Raw genomic sequence first — 24930 nt, 5'->3', positions numbered from 1 at the left:
GAGCCGAGGGAAGAGACTGCCCGCACTGTCCCCAGTCCTCCATGACTCACCTATTCCCTTCGGCAAGTGCCGACTAAGCGCCATGCTGTGCAGGCATTGACGGGGCCCCGGGAATCCAGGGAATAGCAAGCCCGTCAAGGTCCAGTCTCACGGAGCTCGGGCTAGAAGGCTGGGACGGGGAGCCCAGCACCGAAATCAACATGCGAGTCAGTTCCGGCAGCGAGGGACGCTGGAGGAGAAGCAGGAGGCGCTGCCAGAGCAGAGTGACAGCATCGTGTAGGCTGGGGCGGAGGGCAGCCCTCCTGCAGGGTCACCTCCCTGAGACCTGGGGCCCGGGGATTCTGCCCCTGCTGATTCTGCCTCAGAAGAGCGGCAGTGTGGGACATAGGTGCGTGAAGCCAGTTTCAGGGTGACTGCAAGGGGTAATAACCCTGCCGTTGTCTGCTGGCATCCGGTTCTCTCCTCCCTGATGGCACCTATTGAAACGTGCGTCTCGCCTGGTCCTCATGGGCATGTGTTGGGATCCCTCGCTCAGCTCGGGTTCTGGCTGGGCTTGTGCTTGCTGACCCTGGGTCATGGTGACTTCTGAACCCGTTTGTCCTAAAGTCACTCTCTACCAATCAGCCGCCTGTCACAGAGGGCCAGCCCTGGAGGCTGCCTTCTCAGGGGATGCGCCTCCTGCTGTCAGCTGAGGCCCTGGAGCAGGGGCAGCAGAAATGGAGGAGCCAGCTGATGTCACCCCATCTCACCCACCCACTTGGCTTCCTGGGCAGCACCCACCGATCCTCCTGGCCTCAGCGACACCTTCCAACCTCTGATCCCTCCTAAGGGGGCTGAGTCCAATTTATAGGCTCTGGGGGTCCCCACATCCTGTCAGCCCTTTCAGCCCTTGTGTCACTTACAGAACCAAATTGTCATATCAGTCCTACGGGTGGTGTCTGTTTTCCTGGCAGAAGCTGCCTGATTCCAGGATGGCCCCTCGCCCATCCATGGTGACTTTCCCGGCTACGGGGCTTTCCTATGGAGCTTGCCCTCAGGGTCCTGCACTGCACCCCAGGAAGGCGCTACCGAGCCTTTGGGCTCTGACGTCCCTCCACCCATGCAAGGCTTCTATTCTGTAGCCCTGCTCCCGCCTGGGGTCCCTTGGCCTGCCAGCCCTGGCTTCCTGCCATCCTGGCTGCTCGAACTCTTATCTCTGGATGGAAAAATTGCTCCTTTATCTTCGTGTATTTTTTTCCTACCCATGATTTCCCTGTCAGCTCTGCAGAATCCAGGAGGCCCTGCTACGGCTATACCATGCCAAGTTGTCAGAAATGTGAAAAAATAAACAAAATAAAACCTCTCTTAAGAGCCAGCTTTTGCAAATCAAGAACACTTTGGCTTTCATACAGTCGACTCTGCTCTGTCTTTCCAAAATTCTGTATAACTTAAGCTCAGAAGCCAAGAATGTGACTTTTTGGTCAAAACTGAAGCCTACCTTCCCCTGGGACAATTTATATCCCCAGCTTTGATGGATGGAGGGCCATGAAGTGAGGGGGCGGGGGACCCTCAGTTTAGAAATCTCCAAAATTCATTCTCTTAGTATTGCCATTTTACAAAGGAGGAAAAAGAACAGTTTTTCTTTTTGTTTCCTGCCAATCAATATCAATTTTATTTCTTTAATGTTTCAACAAATTGTATTTCATTTTCTGATCTGACAAAGCGGGTCATTGTGCTTGGCAGCTTTCTTTGATCATTTGGCTTCTCTCTTATGGGTCTAGGAAGAGCAAAATGAGTGTATTAGTTAGCTTTGCATGGATACAACAAAACACCAGAGGCAATTAGCCTAATAAAAAGAACTGGCTTATTTAGCTCACAATTTTGGAGATTCAGAGTTCAAGAATGGGTGGCTCCAATGACAAAAGACCCTCAGAGGACATGCAGACAGACCATAGCAATGGGAAAGTATCATTTGCTTGATGCCACCTTGATTTTAGAAGCTCCATTTCTCTGATGGAACTCCACCGGAACAGTGCTCTATTCCCGTACAGGGTCATGTCATCATTACCACCGTCACCTCTGTGCCCATGTTGTCCCAGCTTAGACGGGCAGGAGCCAGGGAGTCCCTTCCTGTCCTCTTGGCTCTGCTGCAGCTGCTGCCGAGCTTCCTCACTCCTGTCAGTCCTTTGCTCAAATGCCACTTCTACAGAGACGCTCTTTTAGTCAGCTTTTCCACCACCATGACCAAAAGACCTGACAAGAACAATTTGAGAGGAGGAAACGTTTTTTCAGCTCTCATGATTTCAGAGACCTCAGTCCACAGATGGCCAACTCCATTCCTTTGGGCCTGAGGCGAAGCAGAACATCATGGCGGAAGGGTGTGGAGGAGGAAAGCAGCTCAGGCCATGGCCACTAGGAGGCAGAGGAAGAGAGAGCTCCACTCACCAGGGACAAAATATAAACCCCAAAGGCACAATCCCAGTGAGACACCTCCTCCAGCCACACCCTACCTACCTACAGTTACTACCTGGTTAAGCATTCAAATGGATTAATGCACTCATTAGGTTAAGAATCTTGTAACCTAATCATTTCACCTCTGGATTTTCTTGTGTTCTCTTACGTATGAACTTTTGGGGGGCACCTCATATCTAAACTATAACAGTCGCCATCCCTGACCACTGTGTAAACATAACAATACCTCTGTCACTCTTTATCCTTTTCCTTTGCTTTATTATTTTTATCACCAGTGCCCAACACATGCAGGGCTCAGTGGACATCCGCTTAAAGAATGGAACAGTGACTAGAAGGTTCTAATAGGCTGCACCTCAGTCCTGTGCCCGGGTTGCGGTGGCCATGGGGTACAGAGAGCAGCTGTTCTGTACCCTCTGCTTCCCACACCAAAAAGAGGCAGTTTGGTTTTGAGTGCTGGGACAGGAAAAAAAGAGCCATGCAGCAGAGAAAGATGAATATCTTCTTAAATTGTTTTTATCATAAACTAGAAACACGATTAGTAGATAATTCACTCTACAACCTAGATGCTGTGAGAAGAATGATTTTGAAATCTCCTACATTAAGACCACAATGGCTTTATTGTGGCAGAAAATTCACCCAGACGTCCTCCGTCCACATCCGGGAAGCATCTGCAGCGGGGGAGCCCATATGCTCACGGGGAGGTTCTGCTGACCGTCTGGTCATAACTGATGCGGAAGCCACTCCTCAGAATCAAGCTTGTCATCAGCGCATTAAAATTTCTCGGTGATCATGGTGGGCGACGGCTGCTCCTGCTCTGGAAGACTTCAGGGTCAAGGCGGAGGTGGGCCCTGTGCTGTGTACCTTCACTTTATGTTCACAAACTTTGGAAGACCCCAGCTTGATGGTAAGTGCTCCCTGTGTTCCTTACATGCCAAAGGGCATGAAGTGGCCAACCAAATGAATTAAAAGGAGATGTGCCACTTCATGCCCTTTGGCGTATGAAGCAGGTCAAGTGAACACACCTCCCTGTGGACATCCTTAGAGATCGCCTCGTAATGGCCTCCTGAGCCTTCGGGCTCCTCTTAGAACGTACCTGGAAGGTGAACCACACTCACTCCTCTGTAAGAGTGGGACAGAAAAGAACGCCTTGCACTATTTGGCTCTGGAGAAGTGGTGGCAGCTGACTGGCCTTTGGATAACCTATTTGCCTGAATGCCTCAAGACCCTCTGGACCCAGAAAAAAGGAGACTTCGACCCTGAGGCCCCTCCACACTGAATTGCCAGGTGGCTGATTTGAACTGAGCACTCTGAGTTTCATGTGTCAGCTGAGAAGCAAATTAAGAAATGCCAATTTTAAAAAATCTAGTAAGTTGACAAGTTTGTGTCATGTATATCTAATATTTTTGTTAAATCCATTCTGCAACCCTACCCGCAAGATAAACAGTCACCTTTTTAAAAAATTATGTACTTTTAAGAAAGTGGTCAAAGTTCAGGAAGGGATGATTTCAATGACTTCCAGGAGGGTTAGAAAGATGACAAAAATAGAGTAATGAATATCATCACTAGAACTATTTATTAAGAACAGAAAGGCCATATAATACACAAAAATAGGAACATAAAAGGACTTTACCCTGGTCAATGTTGGTTTTTCTGGAACTACAACTGTTCTCTTTTCTGTGTGATGATAGACCTTGTCTACAGAAATATCCTTTTAAAAATATTCTGTGGGCAAGCCTGGGGCTGTAGCTCAGTGGTAGGATGCTTGCCTAGCTGTGTGAGCACCATATAAAAATAAGTAAATAAAATAAAGGTATCCGTCTACAACTAAAAAATATTTTTAAATAAATAAAATAAAGTCATTGTATCCATCTACAACTAAAAAAATTTTTTTTTAAATTCAGTGGGCAAAAATATGAATGTATCAACTTCCATTCTTTCTTCCTGGTTTCTTTCCAGGTGTCTTTACAAGGAAATAACCAAATAAATTGTCTTCTTTCTCCCTTCTTAATTTCAATTTGACTTTCCCTTGCAATCGATTTTCCTCCTCAACACTGTCTTTTCCTTCAATACCCCTGGGGAGACCTCTGCCGAACACTGAAATGCCCTCGTGGGACCTCGGGACAGTGAGCTGGCCCACGGGCCACACAGTCATTTTGTTGGTGGAATTGCTGCTGGAGGGGCACTTGGGGCAACTTCCTGATACCTTCCCTGAAAGCCAAAGGGAACGCGGTCTAGTAAAATGTGCCACAGTCCTTGAGCTCATGCCTGGAGCCTGCCCTGCCACTCGCTCCTGGGCCCCTTGCAACTGTCTGCCTCAGGAAACCAAAGGCTCACTGGAACCCTACTGGTGACCCTCAGAAGGCCCCGAGAGTGGAATTTTAAAAACTGTCCACAAAAGGCCCTTGCTGCTGACAGCTGCTGTGACAAGCCCTTCCGATGACGGATGTGACATCCTTCTGTGGCCTGAGAGGCAGACGTCAGCGATCTTCCCCTCCATGAAGGGAAGCATGAAGAAGCTGGGGACCTTGGAGACTCAGGGAACTTGCTCAGGACCACAGTCAGGCATTGGCGAGCCAGGGGGGATCTGAGCGCAGGTCTGAACACCCCTGTGCTCGCACACACACACACACACACACACACACACACACACACACACGGGCTGGGGACAGAGTGTGGTGGAGCCCCCAACCCCAAGCCTGTGTGGTGACCCTGAGATGCCATGACTGAGGAGGGGGTGGGAGCCCTGCTTCTCCTCCGAGACCTCCTCAGGTCGCAGGCCACAGGCCCCCCAGGGGCTCACGGTGGTCCTGTGGCAGCCTGTGACTGGAGGGCTGGGCTGTCCCAGGGGTTGAGGTGGTTTCAGGTGTGGAAGGCCCACGGCGCTCAGGCTGGGCAAGGGGCTAATGCTGCTTTGGTCGAGCTCTGCTGTGGCTCTCGTGCCCATTGGCAGGGGGCTTTCACACAGCCATGGTTTCCAGAGGTTTTGGACAGAGGGCATCTGTTCAACCGCTGGCATTGGACCAGGCTTCTCTCCAGTGTGAACACCGTCCTCCACGAAGCCCTGTGGGTGGCGCGGGGTTTGGATGCCCCCGTGGGTGTTTTTCAGATCCCTGACACAAGGCTCATTGGAAACGGCTTACTTGTATTTGGTGGAATAATTAGTAAATAATTTCCACTAAAATTATTTACTAATTATTTACATTTACTAATTATTTACATCAGGTCGGGAAAAGAAAGCCAAATGGCCCTCGCCCTCTACAGCTGCTCTATGGGACAAGCTCTCATTTCAGTGACCACTAGAGAATAAAATGTAAAGCATTTGTTTTGGATCATTATATGCAAATACAGGAGTGCCAAGGGCTGATTGTCATTAGCAGCGACAAACTGGCCCTAGAAAATATTAATTTATGGAGTCTAATAAGCTTCTTTATAATTTTGAGTCAAATATTTACAAAGTAATCACTCAGTAACTTTTTAGGGTACCCTTCTTAGAAAGAGCGAGAGAGAGAGAGAGAGAGAGAGAGAGAGAGAGAGAGAGAGAGAGATCACAGAACCCAATGGACAAGCAGATGGATAGACATAGATACCTAGATAGATGTAGATATTGTTCCTGTCCCCAGATAGCTGACAGTCTACTTGGGAGGGTGTACTAACGTATATAAAACAACCAGCAAACATTAATTAATACATGTACAGAACTGCCTCTAGATGATTAGTGAGAGAGAAAAGAAGACAAGAGTTATGGAAAGACAAATACAGCAGGATCTCGCTTACACATGGAATCTAAAACAGTGGAACTTCCAGAAGCAGAGAGTAGCCCCAGAGCCTGGGAGTCAAAGCAGTTCCTAGCCCAGTCCTGTCCCTCAGTCACTTGCCTCCTCCTTTTCCAACATGACAGATGCCACTGTGTCCTTCACCAAGGACTTCCTGGCTGGTAGAGAGGCTGTGGCCATCTCCAAGACAGCTGTAGTGGCCATTGAGCGGGTCAAGCTGCTGCGGCAGGTACAGAATGCCAGCAAGCAAATCTCCGCAGATCAGCAACACAGGGCACTGCAGACTGCATGCTTGGCATCCCCAAAGAGCAGGAGTCCTGTCCTTCAGGCATGGTACCTGGCCAGTGTCACCAGATACTTCCCCACCCAGCCTCTAAATTCTTCCTTCAAGGATAAACACAGCAGATCTTCCTAGGTGGTGTGGACAAGAGAACCCAGTTTTGGGGCTACTTTGCAGAGAACCTGGTGTCAGGTGGTGCTGCAGGGGCCACATCTTTGTGTTTTGTGTATCCTCTTGATTTTGCCTGCACCCGACTGGCAGCTGATGGGGGGAGAGCCGGGGCCGAAAGGGAACCCAAAGGCCCTGGTGACTGCCTGGCTAAGGTCTACAGATCTGCTGGGATTGGGGGCCCGTGCCAAGGCTTCCTGTGTCTGGGCAGGGAGTCGTCATCTACTGAGCTGCCTGCTTTGGTATTTATGACCCTCAGAGGGAATGTGTCCAGGTGCTTAGGACACTCACATCTGTATCAGCCGGAGGGTGGCAGTCTGTCGCTCTGTCACTGGGTTGACTTCCTCTTCATTTGATACTGTTCCCTGCCGCGTGATGATGCAGTCACTGTGCAAAGCGACCGAAGCCGTGTACCCGGCAGGACTGACTGCTCGTGATGAGGGAGGCAACGCTTTTCTCAAGGGTGCACAGTCCAGTGTTCTCAGAGGCCGCTGGTGCCTTTGTACCTGTCTTTTTTTGGGGGGTGGTGCTGGGGATTGAACCCAGGGCCCTTTTCTTGCTAGGCCAGCGCTCTACCAACCGAGCCATATCCCCAGCCACTCGTTGCTGTCTTGTACGATGAAATCAACACGTTCGCCCCCCCCCCCCCCCCCCCCCCGTGAACAGGCACGTTCATTATATAACGTGTCCTGAGCATTCTGGACAGACTCTGGGCTGTCTGTCAATGGCAACTATTTACTGGTTACAGAACACTGGTCAGTTTTCTCTTAAAGTCATTTCCATGATGATGACAATAATGATGGGACCCAATTATATTTTTTATTTCAGTCACTCTTGATAAGTAACAAATTTGAAGAAATAAAAGTATCTGAAAGAAAAAGAAGCAGCAGCAGCAGAGAGTAGAAGGGGGTGACCGGAGTCTGCGTGGTGATGACCCCAGGGTGCGAAGTTTCAGCTAGACAGGAGAAGAAGCTTTCAAGACCCACTGCCCAGCAGGGTAATGTGCTGTATATTTCCAAATTGTTATGAGTGGGGCTGGGGACGTATCTCAGTGGAAGAGCACTCGCTCAGCATGCTCAGGGCCCTGGGTTCAATCCCCAGCAACAAAAACAAAGACAAAAAAACCCCAACAAATTGCTAAGAATGGCTTGCAAATAGGAAAACAAAGCACCATACAAACGGATAACGTCTGCAGGGAGATGAATGTGCTAATTTGCTTGACGTAATCATAGCACAATACTTAGATCACATCACATTGTATCCCACACATATATAAAATTATTTCTCAACTAACTAAAAATTAAAATTAAAAAGGAAGGCATGAGTGATAAGAATAATATTCACCCAATATTCATTTATTAAATATATTTTCAGCTGTTGGACATTTATTTTTATTTACTTATATGCGGTGCTGAGAATCAAACCCAGTGCCTCACACATGCTCGGCAAGTGCTCTGCCACTGAGCCACAACCCCAACCCTTCAGCAGTCATTTATTTAACCAGACATTTATTGAATGCCTCTTAGTTTCCTGAAACTGCTTGGTGGCCAAGCCATGGCCCTGGCCACAGAGCCTCCCAGCCTGAGGGCTGAGGGGACCAGACACTACAGAGCTATTATGCATCTTCCCCAGCGTCACGAACTATGTCATGAACAGCAGGTGCTCAAGAGATATCTGGTCAATAAATAAATATACGAATGTAAAATAACATAACAGTAGTGGACATAAATCTTTCCCATAAGGAACTAAAGATATTTTACGGGCAGATCCTGCTATTTAAATAGTAATTGGTGACACAGAGATAAAGTATACATTGGGAGATGCCCAGGTTTCTCAGATCATCTAGTAATACAGAACATGAAACCAAATATTGTCCCTAAATTCTGACACAGAATTGGTGTCAGAAAAAGGACAACATCCCAGTGAAGAGCTCTCAGAACTGACCTGTAGCTTCCAAACTTTTTCAAAAGGCCCCCTTGACATCTAATAGGAACTTTTGAATGTTTCTTTTGATATTTTTAACTTAAGTTTATTTATATCTCCATCACTGATATAGTTCACTACATCCGTACTAAATACTAAAGGTTGAAATAACTACAGATGGTTGGAGCAGGGTAAATAAAGTAAGGCAAGAAAAACCATACGGGGAAGCATAAAACACTTCCCATGTGGTCCGGTACAGTTGCTTAAGGTAAGTCATACGTTTGTTTTTGAGCTTTTAGGAAGTCCAAGCAAAAAGTTAAAAAAAAAAAAAAGTTTGGCAGTAAGGGTCAAGCTTATGGTTTCCCAGGTATTCAGAAGTTCGCTGTCTCCTGATCCTTTTGGGAGGTCTTGTGACGTGGTGATGATTCCTCAACCACGTCCCATTCCCAGGTGCACTAGGAAGGTTTCTACGCCGATTTGCACTCCTCAGGGCACATCCCATCAAAGGGCGATTTTGTGAAGGCAGGCGGCTGCCAGGACAAGGAAGCAGTGCTATCTGGTGAGCCAGCTCTGACGTGGCCTCTGAGCTTCTGGGGCATGGAGAAGGGTGTCCTTTCCTTCCGAAGGTGACGTGTGGTTACTACGCCTCACAACTGCTAGTTAGACCAGCATGGGTTCCAGAGAGTGCACGGTTGCTTTTACAGTGGGGATTCGTGGTGAAGACACCCTCTCTGTGCCATCAGCAATAGAAGGCCAGTTAAAGTTTTCTTTTCAGCATAGAAAATGGGCCCCAGTAGATCACCTCCACTGCAAGATGGAGCAAGAGTGGAAGCTGCTGAACTTTCCAGAAGGGTGGAAACCATTTATTTTGTTGGTGGCGCCCTTCTTACTACTCTGGCTAGTTGGAGAAGTCACACTGGCTGGGGACGTAGCTCTGTTGTAGAACACTTGCCTAGCATGAGTGAGGCCCTGCATTCTAACCCCAGCACCACGACCCCAAGAGAAAAAAAAAATAGAATAAAGAAAAAGTTTCAATTGCATTGGTTCTAGGCTATGTCATTTGTATAGGCTAAAATTGCATTCTGTGACTTTAATTTACAATTTTTGATTACTAGTGAGTTTATACATTTGTTATGTTTATGGGCCGGACATTAGCATTTCTGTGTGCATGTGTGTCTGTGTGGCTCAGTGTGACTACAAATTACCCACCACATCCCCACGCATTAACCCTCTAGTGTTCCAATATTTTTCTTCTCAATATGATTGAGTATTCCATATTTTAAGGGATATTAACCCAAATCATATTTACTAAAAGTACATTTCCTAATTTATATCTTGTGATGATCGTTTGTTGTAATGTCCAAATACCACCAAATCATAGTCCATTCAGTAAAACCCCTAGGTAATTACCCCTAGGTAATGGAATTACATTTAAGAATTTATTATATGATGATCAGATTAGACTGCAAGATAATTCCAGTAAGAAAATGGTTGGATGAGCAAAATCTATAAATAGTCCTGGAAAGTACTGGGGCTTGGCTTAAAATAGTGAAGTCCATCAACAGTGCCTTGGGACTACAGGGGAATGTTTTCTTTGTTATAAAAAAAGAAAACACCTCATTCCAAGAAGAGTTGGCAGCATTTCAAGTCGGGTGCTCAGAGACGAATTGAGGAAGGAGGGATGGTGGGCTGGAGAGATTGCATAATAGCTAGGCACTGAAATTCTCTAGAAAAATACATGGTTTTGTTTTGTACACACTTTGCAAAGAAAGTGCCCTCCAATCTGCTGTATTTTGTGAATGGCTATATCCAGACTACATATTAAGCAAAGGAAGGAAGGAAGGAAGTGGGGGGAAAGTGAAAATTTCTATGCCCAAGCAAAGCTTCAGTGATTTGTTTTGAAATTTCCTTGCTTTTTATTTTATTTTTTCGTTTTTGTAGTACTGAGGGTTGAACCCAGGGCTTCACACATGCTAGAAAAGTGCTTTACCACTAAACTACATCCTTAGCCACTTTTTATTTTATTTTGAGGCAAGATCTTGCTATGTTACCCAGATGGCCTTGATCTTAGGATTTTCCTACCTCAGCCTCCCAAGTTCCTGGGATGATAGGATTTGACACCATGTAAGGCAGTTCCTTCTCATTGTTACAGGATGACATTTTTAAAGGACTGATGGAATATCTCTTCTATTCCCTCAATGCATCCCAGGATGAATTTTTTAAATTTTTTTTTTAGTTGTCAGTGAAACTTTATTTAATTTATATGTGGTGCTGAGACTCAAACCCAGTAACTCACACATGCTAGGCAAGTGCTCCACCACTGAGCCACAACCCCAGCTCCTGGAATGAATTCTTAATGTGTGAATGATAGAGACACTTCTATAGGATAGGCCAACAGTCCCTTGTAAGTATTCACATGTCATCTTTGTGTCTCCAACAATTCATATTCCTTTCTAAGAAGAAAACATTTTCCTCTGACTAATCAGGAGCACAAGATTTGAAAAGAAGACATAAGGGGGAGACAGTGCGGAGTGGTGTCCAAGACATTGGCACTAACAGTTTTGAAACATCACCTCTCCAAGACTGTCCCAGGTATTATAGGAGAAAGGCCAGGTCTGTGGGTCCCCTTCCAACTGGTAAGTAACTGAGCCTCTGGAAGCCCCACTTCATCAACAGTGTTGGCTCGTGGTTCATAAGGTTGCTGAGACCATAAAATGAGACAATGTGTGTGAAACGTGGGCTTGGTGCCTGGAAGAGGGTGAGTGTTCAGAAAGGTCAGCGCTGTCTCACAAAGCCACAGTGGCCACGTGGTGTGTGGACTGCATGTCCTGTTGCTATTGCTAATTCTCAGGAGGAAGGCAGGAGCCCATTTTTGTCCTAGGTGATCTGCCAGGTGGGAAAGTAGAGACGCGTTTTCAGAACAGCATCACTGCCCTCAAGGACATTGAGGTCGGAGAGGAAAGGGCAGCGTTCCCACCCGAACTTGGCCCTGGCTTTTCTTCAAAGACCCTCAGTAGCGCTTCTTTCAGGGACTTTCTCCTGAGACCACCGACCATGAAGTAGACGTCGGGATTCGCACTGCAACTGATAGTGGACGGCATGTTCGGATGGGGAAAGCGTTTCCACACGGACTCATCGCTGGTGTTGGAGTAGTAGACGGTAATGAACAGGACCTTCCTGGGCAGGGCGAAGACCAGAAACAAGGCCACGGTGGCCATGGTGATCACGGAGAGCTTGGTCGGTTGGTGCACCTTGACCTGGCAGCAGCCTTGGACGGAGAGGATCAAGTTGGAGAAGATCAAGAGAGGGACGATGACAAGGAAGGTCAAGACAGGAAAGGGCGGACACGCACCAGCACTGTGGGAATCGCAGCTCTGGCGCCAGGAGGCAGAAGTTTTCCAGCCCTGATGCCAGCACGGAAAGTGCCCCAGCAGCGTGCCACAGCGGGCTGGGGCCTCGGCGCCGGCACTGGTACCAGATCGGGCAGAGCGCAGTGGGCAGCAGACCCGCATTGTAGCCGAAGGTCGTGAGAAGGACGGTAGCTCAGCAGGGTGTCATCGCCCAGCTGGAAGGTGGACGAGCCGAGCAGGACCGCGAGGTCGGCGACAGCCAGGTGCAGAACGTGGGCGGTGAACAGCTTCCTCTTGTGCACAAGGCGAGAAGCAGTATCAGGAGCCCCTTCCCAGTGACTCCGGGCCCACAAATGAGCAGCGACAAGTAGGTGTGGCCGTGCTCTCTGTCCCCCTCTGACGGGGCGCCTTCGCCTGCTCTGATGACCAGGTCGTGTGACCCAGGGATTCGTTCCTGGAATACCGGGTGGATTCGGAAGGACTCAAGGTCCCTGTCAACGGCTCCATTCTTGGGGACTCGCTGGCTTTCTCCTGTACACCTGTGGCCAGAAATGGAAGGCAGAGTCCCTGGTGCCATTTGCTCCCCACCTCACAGTGAGTTGGTTTCCGTGGAGGGTCCTCCCTCAGCGGTGTGTGAGGATGTGCGCCCAGAGGGTCGGGCTGGGTTTCCTCCTCTCCTTCCCCCGTCCCTCTCCCCTTCTGTCTGTTCTTCACCAAGCAGATTCCCCTGTGACCACCAGGTTTCCTCCAGGGAACCCAAGGGTGGCTCCTAACCCTGCCCCTAGCTGTCGCCTCCCATCAGATTTCTTTCTCCCTGGCCTTGTGGAAAAACCTGCGGGTTTCTAAGTTGTTCCCTGACTTCCTGAAAGAGATTGCCCAGGTGCTTACCAGAAATAGAGGACAGAACTAGGAGAAGGGACCTAAGAGGAAAAGGATGATGAAATGGACCAATGATCAAAAGCCCTCGCACAAAGAAGAAAGCGCTCGTGGGTGTATCTAGAAACTTCCGTCCCATCTCTCTCTTGAGCTACTCTTCCTTTCCCATGCCTTGGCTTTTGTTTATAACGTCCACATAATTCCCCCAGCAGTTTATCTGTGCACCAGTAAACACAACTACCAGCGGCTTGTGTCCTTCTCTCCTGTACATTGAGGGCCATCCTCTTGGGCTTAGCTGACAGGACAATCCAGCCACCAATGTGAGAGATGGGAGGAGAGGGAGGGAGGAAGTAAAGAGGCTCTGTCGAGCCCAGGTTCAGGGAGGCAAGAGCAACCTAGAGTAGGTAGGCATGTAGGATTGTGGTGTCTGGACCCAGGACAGCCTGTGGTCCACCACTTCTCTGCCCTTACCTGGTGTCCCTGTTGCCTGGGATTTCCTGACCCCTGAGACATGGAAAGGAACAGGATTCAGGGAAGGGCTTAACAAAGGGCTTCCTACTTGTTTCTCTGTGGACTCTTGACAACAAAGTACAAATTGTCTCATCTTTACAAATGGGGCTGTGTTAAGAGTCACTTGTCACCAGCAATATGTGAGTGTACCTTTTTCCCCACATCCTCGGCAACACTTACAATATGTATTATATTCTTGTATTATGTATTGTATTCTTGATAATTACCATTCTGACTGGAGTGAGATGAAATCTTAGAGTAGTTTTGATTTGCATTTCTCTAATTCCTAGAGGTTGAACATTTTTTATTTATTTGTTGATTGATTGTATATCTTCTGTGAAGTGTCTGTTCAGTTCCTTTGTCCATTTATTGATTGGGTTTTTTTTTTTTCAGTGTTAAGTTTTTTGAGTTCTTTATATATCCTGGAGATTAGCACTCTGATGCACATCACAAATTGGTGCAACCATTCTGGAAAGCAGTATGGAGATTCCTCAGAAAACTTGGAATGGAACCACCATTTGACCCAGCTATTCCACTTCTACTACAGTGATGCAGCCACATCAACTCACAATAGCTAAACTGTGGAACCAACCTAGATGCCTTTCAACAGATGAATATATAAAGAAAATGTGGCATATGTACACAATGGAATATTACTCAGTCTTAAAAGAGAATGAAATTATGGCTCTTGCAGATAAATGGATGGAGTTGGAGAATATCACACTAAGTCAAATAAACCAATCCTGAAAAATCAAAGGCCAAATGTTTTCTCTGATATGTAGCTGCTGATCCGTAATGTGGAGGTGGGGTAGGAAGAACGGAGGAACTTGGCATTGGCCAGAGGGGAGTGACAGGAAGGGTGGGGGGGGGATGGAAGGATGGTAGAATGAGACGGACATTATTACCCTACGTGCATGTATGTTTGCACGAGTGGTGTGACTGCGTTGTGGTGCTCCATCTGTCCCAATGGGTTGAAATGCATTCTGCTGTTATGTGTAACTAATGAGAACAATAAAAAAAAATTTTTTTTAAAGTCACTTGTCAGTCTCCTTTGGAAACTCAGAACACATTTCTAAGATTTGGCTGGGTTTCCAGGACAGCCAATGAACCTTAGCTATAACTAATTGAGACACTGTGAAATATGTATTTGGTCTTTTCTCTTTTTCTGGCATGCAACTCCTGAAATCTTTGGACTCTCCAAATAATGTGTCTTATGCATACTAATGAAGTGACTGGTGACTGGCAGTCCCTAGGTAGCTTCAGGATATGACTGGTCACGAAAGACCAAGGCAAGATTACAAGGCTGGGACTTTCAGCACCAGCCTGCAACCTGCAGGTGGGGGAGAGGGGCTGAAGGTTGTTGATCACCAATGGCCAATGATGTCATCGATTACGCCAATGTAACCTCCATAAAACCTGAGAGGACGGGTTCACAGAGCTTCAGACTGCAGAACATGTGGAGGTTCCCCGAGAGGGTATGGAAGTCTGTACCCTCTCCAGACCTCACCTTAGGTTCCTCTCCTTCTGCATCCTTTGTGATATCCTTTAAACCAGTTGATGTAAATGTTCTGCTGAGTTCTGTGAACTGCTTGAGCAAATTAATAGAACCCAACGAAGGTTCAATTGCAGGAACCCCGGGTTATACCGTGGGTCAGAAGCACAGGTAAAGCTTCCTGGAGCTTTGATTGGCATCGGAGTGTGCAGGGCTGGGTGCAGTTCTCAGCCGGTGTGCCCTGACACCATCTTCAGGTGGACACTGTCAGAGCCGTCTAGAACTGGAGGACACCTGCTGGTGTCTGAGGCTGCAGAACCGATTGCTCGCTTGCTGGTGGGAGAATCCCCAGTCCTTTTGGGGTCTCAGAAGCCTTCTCTGCTGATTGCTGTAAGAACCGAAGGAAAGTGGCTTGCCGTCCGCACTCACGGCTGTGCACAGTGGAGTCATCCCTGGGTGACGTTGTGAGCGTGAAGGTGGAGACAGCCTCAGCCAGGCCCTTCCCTTCCTCTGGCCTCCTCCCCCCGGGGCTGGCTTCGCTTGTGCCCCTTCCTGTCTCTGGACCCAGGAGTGGCTCTGGGTTTCCCTCCCCACGCCACCAGCCATAGCAGCGGGTGAGAATGTCCCTCTACCCCAGCCTTCCTTGGGCTCCTCTTCTCCCCGAAGCAGCCACAGGACCCCGGGCATTTCCTGTGGCTTACCCTATAAGGCTTCATGGGAAGGGAACAGGCAGGAGAGTCAATTTCCGGAAGTCACAGAAGCACTCTGTCCCTCCTGTGCCAGGTAGTCTGTGGTTTGGCCCTTCGCTGAGTCCTTCCTGCTCCTCCACCATCCAGATCTTCCCTTCTTATTCTGCAAACCCAAACCCACCCTGGTACAGGAGCCTCTGCTCCAACCTCTTTTGCATTTTCCTGAATGATAAAAATAATACATACTTATTTCACAAACTTTGCAAAAAACAAAAAGAAGAAAAAAAAATTACCAGTTTTCCCATTTCACCACCCAAGACAACTTCTTTTATTTTTAAGTGACACATAGTAACTGTACATGTTTTGGGGTACACTGTGATCTTTCAACATACACTTAATGTATACAATGTGTAATCATCAGGTCAGGGTAATTGGTATATCTGTTATCTCGAATATTTATCATTTCTTTGTATTAGGATTCAAAATTCTATTTTTTTTTTTTTTTTGGTACTAGGGATTGAACCCAGGGGCACTTAACCACTGAGCCACATCCCCAGCCCTTGTTATTTCTTATTTTAAGATAGAGTCTCACTAAGCCGCTTACAGCCTCACTAAATTGTTGAGGATGGCTTCAAACCTGTAATCCTCCTGCCTCAGTTTCCTGAGCTGCTGGAATTATAGCTTCCTGAGTCATTGGGATTATAGGTATGCACTACTGCAACCAGTTCTCTCTACCAATTTTGAAATATTAAATTATTCATTGTCAACCCATAGATAACTTCTATTAATAGGCTGACTTTCCTCGGAAACTGTAGTCTGTGGTTTTATACCTGCGTTTTTAACTTAACATCATATCATCAACATTTTACTGCTATTAAAATTTCTTAAAATTATGACTGCTGATTACTACATAATATGATATTTTATCTTTTGTTTATTGTTTTTAAAATGATTCCCCTATTAGTAAACATCTGCAGTTAATAAGCCTCCATAATTTCAGTAGAGGGAACACCCTGTGTATCTTCCTTATATCTCTGATCGCTTCCTTGGGACAGATTATTTCAAGAACTATTACTCATGAAGGACTTAAAGGTTTTGAGACAGAAAAACCTTGTTATCATGACCATGGGCTTTGGGCTCTGCGATTTGGGTCTGACACACACTGTCAGGTTACTAATTATCTGACCTCAGACAAGTTATTGGTCTCTTTAAATCTCAGTTTCCCTGTCTACAAGATGGAGGTAATAGTAGTACTTTCCATCAGTATTGAGGAAATTGATAGATCTCATTCCTCAAAGCGCTTCTACACTAAGTCCCTGAAGCAGAGCAAGTGCTGAATGTATGTCAGTCCCCAGTCTGACCATTAAAAAAAAAAAAAAATTGCTTCCAGAAACTACTCAAGAGAGAGCTTGTGCAATTAAACCTTTTAGTATCAGGCATTTTCCTAAAACAATACAAAATGGTAAGGGAAAAATGACATCTAAAGTTTTAATTGTCATGTCCAAATGATTAGTGAGGCTGTAAGTTCTCCTAAGCCTGTAACTAGTATTTTTTGCTTCCTCCTGAGTATATTGTTGCGTTTCTTGCTCGTTTTTCTTCCCAGGTGGGAACCGGTGTTCTTATCCACGTGTGAGAAAGCACAATCACTTCTGCACGTTCCTCACTTTTGCACTCTTCCTCGTCTCCAGAGGAAACACAGGCATTGGACCAGCCTGCTTGGCTCAACCGAGCTCCATTCTCTTTCCTTCCCTCCACTGAATCAGAAGTCATAAGGGCCCTGCCAGGAGCCTGGGGCAATGGAGAAGCAGGAAGGGGAGGAAGACCTTATGGGGTCTTTTCCTACCAGGCCCATATCCTTGAGGGAGCAGCCGTCTGCCCAGAGCCAGGCAGGGTCTGGAGTTCCTGTGGCCCTGTGTGGTGGCCAGTGCTGCTTACAGCACATCTAGATCGAAGTATGAACAAATAAGGGAACCGTGGATCTCTGCATAACACTGCCCATGCCAACCATTCTGCCTGGATTCAAGTGCACGAGAAAAAAAAAGATCCTTCCTCGAGTTTTATGTCTTATTATTCTTGGTCGTGGGAGTAAACCTGAATTGAAAAGAAAATCAGGTAAGAGAGGAGAAATAAACTAAGTAAATTATGCTGGGCGAGTGTTGTGTGTTTTCACTGGTTTATTTCATGTGCTTGTCAGAGGAGCCCTGTGAGGTCAGGGTCATCCCCGTACAACGTGGACACGGAAGACCTGGGGTGCCAGTGACCTGCTCCAGCTCTGCAACCTGCTGTCACAGCCTTTCCTGGATGCAGGTGTTCTGTTGTTAAGGGGCGCAACTTAAGAACAGACCGATCACCACTGAGAAGTCCAAATTTGAGAGTCTTTATTAAGCCGGCCGCTGACTGTCTCACACAATGCCCCCTGACCACAGGGTTGTAGGGGTTCTTATACCAAGAATCACATTAATCATAAGTGTCTGTTGCTATGATTCAAAATTACACTTTAACATCATGAGATCATCGACAGAGGGGGAAGTGGGTTGAAACCACCCTTACCTAGGTACAAAGTAAAGAATGGTTGCTAACATCCACACAATCACTGTTCACATGGTACATTGTTTAGGAGCAATAGGAATCAAAAGAGAGCAATTCTTTACTACACAGGAGTTGCCATTGTATATTATTAAACATGTCACAGGAAGTAACTGATGATGGGTACAGAGGCGGGGTGTTCCCATGGGAGAAACTTATTTCCTACATAACATGGAGTCTCAGAGCAAAATGGAGTCTGTTTAGTCATTTTCCTTAGAGTCTGACCTATAACATTCTCATGGAGTCAGATCTGTCAGCCCATCACACTGTGACTTTATTTCTGCTCCCAGAGGGTTCCTGCACACCCTGTTCTCCTATCTACACCATTCCTAACTGTCCCTAGAGATTCTCATGTAGAGGGGTGGGAAGGTCAGCAGGTAGGAGCAAGGAGAAGCCTAGTTCATCCTGGAAGAGGTGTAGGGCTTGCAAAACCATCCATGAAGATTCTGGTGTGTTCTTGGGGTCACAGAGGGCATTCACCTTTTTTGCAAACTCACCCCCATTTCGGCTTTTTTACCATGTTGTCTGAAACATGTTATTATTGGCTCTTCCAGTGGTTACTCTCAGCCCCTCTTGGAGGTTATAGCATCTAGGCAGTGCAAGGAGCTCAGCAGAGGTTATTTGTGCTCATATTTGAATGACAATATTATAGTGTTTTATAAAATAGAGCCATACCATATTTTATTATGGGTGCTGTTAACTTTTCCAAATGATGCCAACACTGTGGGTGTAGACCCAGTACACAGCACACCCTGCACACACACACACACACATGCACAGGACAGGAGGGGACATAAAGGGAATGTTTAGGTTTTAAAGATGTTCTTAGGGGAGACTCTGTGGTGGCAGCCAGAACAGAATGCTTCTGTTTTAGAATGCAGCGGGCAGGAGGTGTGGACCCCGGAGCAGCCCTGGAATTTGGGATTCCCTCAGGTGGACTCTCTCTTCCCACCCAGCACATTCCCTTGCAGAGGACTGGGGAGGAAGAGCGCTCCCTACAAACCCTGAGTCGAAGTAATCTTCTGGAAGGAGCGAGAAAGTGGGAGTACTCACCGGCTGGGAATTCGGGGTTTTGTTGTGCCCAGCTACTTTGATGATCCCTAGTTCTTCCCGAGGGCCTGTTATTTCTGCAAATCCTTGTCCAGCAGACAAGAAGATTCTCGAAGGTTGGAAGATCACACGGTCAGTCTGGCAACAGTCTGTTCTCAGGGTCTTATTTTGACATCAGTTCTGGGCAGTGAGATCTGGAGTCAGTTGGCAGCGCTGGAGGACAGAGGGCGGGGCCAACCCCCCCAGTCCTGTCAATCAATTGAATAGAGACCGACTCACCACCCAGGGATGTTGGCCTCAAGTCCCAGCCAGATGCAAAATGCCGTTCTGCCCACAACAGTGAGCCCCAGACGTGGCTTCTGTTCAGACCATTGCTCTTCTAAACGCGTGTTGTTCTGCACACCTGGCACCGTCTCCACACCAAGGTCAACCCTCTGGCGATGTGCTCCTCGCCCACCAGCTGGGTCGGCCAGGCCCACAGTGTCCCAGGCACGTCCCACCCACGTCCTCACCGCCCCAGCTCTCTGTGGGCGATGGCCGAAGTGCGTGGGGAGGTGGGCTGCAGAGTGGGAGGGGACGTTCCTGGGGGACTCTCTTGCCTGGTGACTGGAGAAGAGGGGCTGTCGGCCCTGTTGCTCCCCACGTGTTCTTTCTTGGGGCTGCAGGGCTGGCCTGTGATCACCAGGTACCAAGGAGGGAGTTAAGGGAGGCCTTTCGGAGGAGACCGGGTTCTGACTGGACACCTCCAGCAAGACTGATGCCACCAGCTCCGGTGGAGTCACCTCTTGATGGCGCCCCTGTGGTCAGATGCTGCCCCGCCCCTGAAATCACTCCAAGTGCATCGCACACAGGCGGGGGATTATTTTCTACATATTTTTAAAAATCAAAAGGTAGGGGCAGAAGACACCCTGCCTGCTGTGAGTCGAGCCTTTGGATCCCCTCCCCTTGAGTGGGGGGAGAATTTGTGACTTGCTTTTAATCAATAGAAAATGGTAGAGCTGATAGAACACTGCTTTAAGAGTCCCTGGGATTCGCTTTAGTCATCTACGGAACACACGGAGACATGAAGATGACTGTCATAAAGGAAGAAGTTCATATTCACGGTGCCCAAGAAGCACAGGGCAGGCACGGCTCTTGGGTCCCACAGAGAAGCACTGGAGTTGGTGTAGAGGCAGAGGGCGAGGGGACTGTGGTCGAGAGTCTTTACTGCAGTTTCCTGGAAGAACTGACAAGGCAGGGTAAGCGGATTTAGGAGTAGCTTATTTGAATAATTTCATTAGGCTCTGGGGCATTAAGGTTGTCCCTCTTACTTAGGTGCCTGGCCCTGGGGTGGTTAGGGCAGGCGGACAGTGGCCAGAGTGTGAGAGCCCCGTAAAGGAGGTGGTGGTGGAGTGCAGATTAGTTAGTTTGCATCTGAAAGACAAGCTCTCTATGAAGTCTGTTTATTATCTCCAGAAATACTAGCCCAGTGAGGGGCCATTATATGGCCAGCAAGGAAGTCAGGAATCTGAAGACATGGTTAGGGCAGATGCTGTGGGTGTGATTACACTGTGCCGTACAATTGTCTAGGCTCCATGGAGTTGGGGCTCCTGTTCCGGGGTGCTGCGTGGCAGGGAGCTACAGGCGGCCTTGAGGACCCAGGGCCTTGATCCTACTCTCCCAAGGCTCTGAATTCTGGCAACAGTCATGTGAGCTTGGAAGAGGACCCCCATCCTGCAGTAGACTCCAGCCACAGCCCACACCTTGATCCCTACCTGGTGATTCCCTGAGCTGAGCTGAGCTGGCTGAGAACCCAGCACTCAAGATGCATCGCCCACAAAACTGACTTGATAAATATGTGTTGTTTTTCAGCTGCTAAATTTGGAAGACAGCAAGAGGAAACTGATCACTATGGGAATATAGTTAGAAATTAGAGAATTAGAAAGTTTATATTTTGCAAACAGATCCTATCCCTGTAACTCCCCATTCTACATTTTAAATAAGAGCTATTTTGAATTTTTCAGGAGATTTCTTCTGGACTCATCCCTTAATTAAAAAACAATAGTATATTCTGCCCTCCTCAGTCACACATCCATTCCTTCCAGTGTGGGTTCTGCACCATTTCCCCCTTCCTCCCCAGGCCCCATTCTCTCAGTGTAGTTAAATCTAGTTCTTAGTTAAGTTCATTTCTCTTGTTATACAGTTGCCTTCCCTAATCCTCAGGAAGTAGGCTCCAAGACCCAGAGGATGCCTGAATCCATGGAGAGAATTGAACCTTATGTATACTGTTTTCCCTTGTATATACAGACCTATGATAATACTTAATTTATAAATTAGGCATAGTTACTGTAAGTCTTAATAAAATAGAACAATTATAATAATATATTATGATAAAGTTTATGCAAATGTGGTTTCTCTTTCAAAATATCTTAAATGACCAGATGTGGTTGCCTTCACCTATAATCCCAGCTACTTGGGAAGCTGAGGCAGAAAGATCAATGCAAGTTCAAGGCCAGCTCCAGCATCCCTGTCTCAAAATTTTAAGAAAGGGGAGGGAGCTGGGGATAGGGCTCAGGGGTAGAATGCTCCTGGGTTAAATTCCCAGTACCACAAAATATTTGTGGTATATTTTGTCAGGGTAGACCAGTGGACAAGGAAGATTCCGGGAAGTGAGATTTCTTCGTGGTGCTCAGAACTGCAGGATGTAAAACTCAGGAGGACTGGGTTGTAGCTCAGTGTCGAGCGGGTGCCTAGCATGCTCAGGGTCCTGGGTTCCTTCCCCAGCATGAGAGAGAGGGAGGGGGGATAGAGAGAGAGGGAGGGAGAGAGAGAGAGAGAGAGAGAGAGAGAGAGAGAGAGAGAGAGAGAGAGAGAAGATAGAAAGAAAGAAAGAAAGAAAGAAAGAAAGAAAGAAAGAAAGAAAGAAAGAAAGAAAGAAGAAAGAAAGGAATTTGTGAATTGTTATTTCTAGAATTTTCCATCAGTGTTTTGGACTGCAGTTGTCTGTAGTTAACTGAAACCCCAGAAAGTGAACCTTGGATGAGGGGTGTGTGGGGACAGCTGTCATATAAATATTCTTTGCTGCAGGGCCAAGAGGGGAACTGTGATCATTTCGTATTTTCTCAAAGGCTGAATTCTTGTTTTTCCCCAAGGTGGAACAGGGCCTTGCATTTTTCACGTTCACATTTCCTAATCTATTCTTATCTTTTCCTCACGTCATCTTTGTTTTTCCCACTCAGCGTGTCATGTGCCTTAAAATATGTTGTGAACATGCAAATGTACTGAGCGATCTGCCTGGGTTTTCTGGGAGCTCCCTCACAGGGCACCTGCGGTCAGGCCCTGCTCCCAGGCAGCTGGCCACCCCAGCTACCACCTGGGCTTCCTTGGTCACATTTATTGTGTCAGGGATCCTCTGGTTTCCTCTTTCCTGTAAGCCATCCCAGCAGGCTCCAAAGATGGAGCATAGGGGAGGTGAGTTTTCATATGGAACAGAGAGACCTGAGCCCTGGGAACCTGAGGTTAAGGGGATATAAAATGGGCCCTCTGTGCTGACCCCCACAAGCTTTCTCTTGTAAGAAGCAGTTCACCTGCAACCCTGCCTGGTTTAAGTAGACAGGGTATGTCACACTCCTCAGAAAACAACATGCTATCTGCAGGGGAAATGCAGGCCTGAGATGCTGATAAAATAATTTATCCTGAAGGTCAGGGGGATTTTTGTGACCAGATTGCAGAATTCAGGGACATAAGGATAATTTCCCTTACCACAAAATCTATAAAAATAGGTCCCAATTAGAACTGATCAGCATGGGCCAAAGTGGACCTAGGGTTGCCATGCAGTGGGAACTTGAAAGTCTGATGTCATCCTGCTGTCAGTCAAAAGTCAAGAGGTGGACCTGGGCGGGACTCTGGAAATTTTCCTGAGACCCCTCAATAAAACTGGAGGACTGGAAAGACTTGCCATCCCTCTCCCCTCTGAGAGGGTACATTCCCTCCCATGAGAGAGTCCCCTTTCCCCTTTCCTATCCCTTCTAATAAACTCATGCCTGTTGCTCTGAGCAACATGGCTGCTATCATTCTGGTCTGATCACAAGAATTGGGGTTTCAAGGGTGGTCACTGTGCTGCCTCAATTTCTGGTAAAGCCTCATGCCCTGTAACAAGTTCTAGAACTTTTTACTATGGAAAATTTCCAACATATGCTGAAGTAGAGAATAGAGCATAGCAGGTGTCCATGCACCTTTACCAACTAACACCAAGGCCACTAGGGCTTCAGCTTGTCACCTGCCCAGTCTCCAAACCGTGCGTATTATAAGGCAGACCCCAGATGTCACATAACCTTATCTGTAAATATTTCATTACACAATTATAAAAAGGAAAAGCAAAACCAAACCCCAAAACATCCTTACCACACTGCCATTACCATACCTAAGAAAATAAGCAGTGTTTTCTAAAGTCATTAAGCATCCACTTGATAATATAACATGTTTTTATTTTTTAAAAAATACACCTTGTTTGTTTGAGTCAACATCCAAATAAGATTCAATTATGATTATATATATCTCTTTTGGTCAGCTCTTTTGCTGCTGTGACTAAAAGATCCGACCAGAACAATTGTAGAGGAGGAAGAGTTTATTTGCAGGCTCATGGTTTCAGAGGTCTCAGTTCATAGAAGGCTGGTCCCATTCCTTGGGGATCCAGGTGAGGCAGAACATCATGGCAGAAAAGTATGGTGGAGGGAAGCAGCTCACATCATGGTGATCAGGAAGCAGAGAAGCAGAGAGACTCCACTCTCCAGATACAAAATATATACTGGATAGCCACACCCCCAGTGAACCACCCCTCCAGCCACAGCCCAGCTGCCTCCAGTTACCGCTCAGTGAATCCACCAGGGATTAATTCACTAATTAGGTTAAGGCTAGAACCCAGTCATTTCTCCTCCAACCCTTCTTGCATTTACTCACATGTGAGCTTTTGGGGGACACCTCACATCCAAACCATAACACGTATGTCTCTTAAGCCTCCTTTAGTCTATGGGTGTCTTCTCCCCTCCCCACTCTTCTTTTTCTTGCAGTCTTTTTATTTAAGAAGCTTGCTCATTCCTCTCATGGAGAGTCCCCAAGTCTGGATTTCTCCGCCTGCATCTCCTGGGAGCGTCAGTTCCTCCTTCTGTCTCCATGGGTGAGAACCTCAGTCCATTTCAGGTCCAGTTTCACTTGGAGAGTATTTCCCGGGTGTGCACTTCAGCCACCAGATTGTCTCCTCTCTCTATGGTGCTGTTGGTCACTAGTGTGATTATCTGAATCAGACAGTGGTGGTTCTCCTTCAGCCCTGCCGCGGGGGACACTCTGCAAGGTCTGGAGACATCTTTGATCATTGTGCCTAGGGAGGGTGGGTGCTCCTGGCACCCAGGTAGAAGCCAAGGATGCTGTGGAACCTCCTGGGAGGCACAGAGTGGTCCCTCCCAACCCCCACCTGTCACTATTTGCCCTGCGTTGTTGTATGGAGGCGGGAACAGCTAGGATTTGGTGATCCCACGGAGTTTCAGAACCTTGAGGAGCTCCTGTCAGCTCCTCCTCTCTTGTTAGCTGGAACACAGTCGGTATTCAGCAGCATTTTGCCTTACTTCCTCTACGCCTTCTCTTTTTCCTCCATTTCTTTTTTTGTTGAAAAACTTAGAAGCAAATCCCACACATCATGTCATTTCTCTCCTACACTCTCAAAAATATTTGGCATTTTCTTACATAACCATAATGCTATTGTCACCAACAAAATGAACAATACTCTTGGTATCAGGATGCAGTCCCC

General features: G+C 47.2%; 1 protein-coding gene and 1 pseudogene across 1 annotated transcript; one reads left to right on the top strand and one right to left on the bottom strand.

Annotated features, from left to right (window-relative positions):
- The first annotated feature begins 6342 nt into the window (after positions 1 to 6342).
- On the top strand, positions 6343 to 9225 carry LOC124988478 (ADP/ATP translocase 2-like; annotated as a pseudogene).
- Positions 9226 to 11510: 2285 nt separating this feature from the next.
- On the bottom strand, positions 11511 to 12452 carry LOC124988476 (mas-related G-protein coupled receptor member H-like). The gene is given in 5 exon segments (XM_047557967.1): positions 11511 to 11925; positions 11927 to 12043; positions 12102 to 12243; positions 12246 to 12331; positions 12364 to 12452. Coding segments are annotated over 5 exon segments (849 nt in total).
- Positions 12453 to 24930: the final 12478 nt, after the last annotated feature.

The sequence above is a fragment of the Sciurus carolinensis genome, chromosome 7 (genome assembly GCF_902686445.1).
Source record: "Sciurus carolinensis chromosome 7, mSciCar1.2, whole genome shotgun sequence".
Lineage (NCBI taxonomy): Eukaryota > Metazoa > Chordata > Mammalia > Rodentia > Sciuridae > Sciurus > Sciurus carolinensis.
The sequence above is the reverse complement of the archived record's forward strand: the minus strand, read 5'-3'. Positions and strand labels throughout refer to the sequence as shown.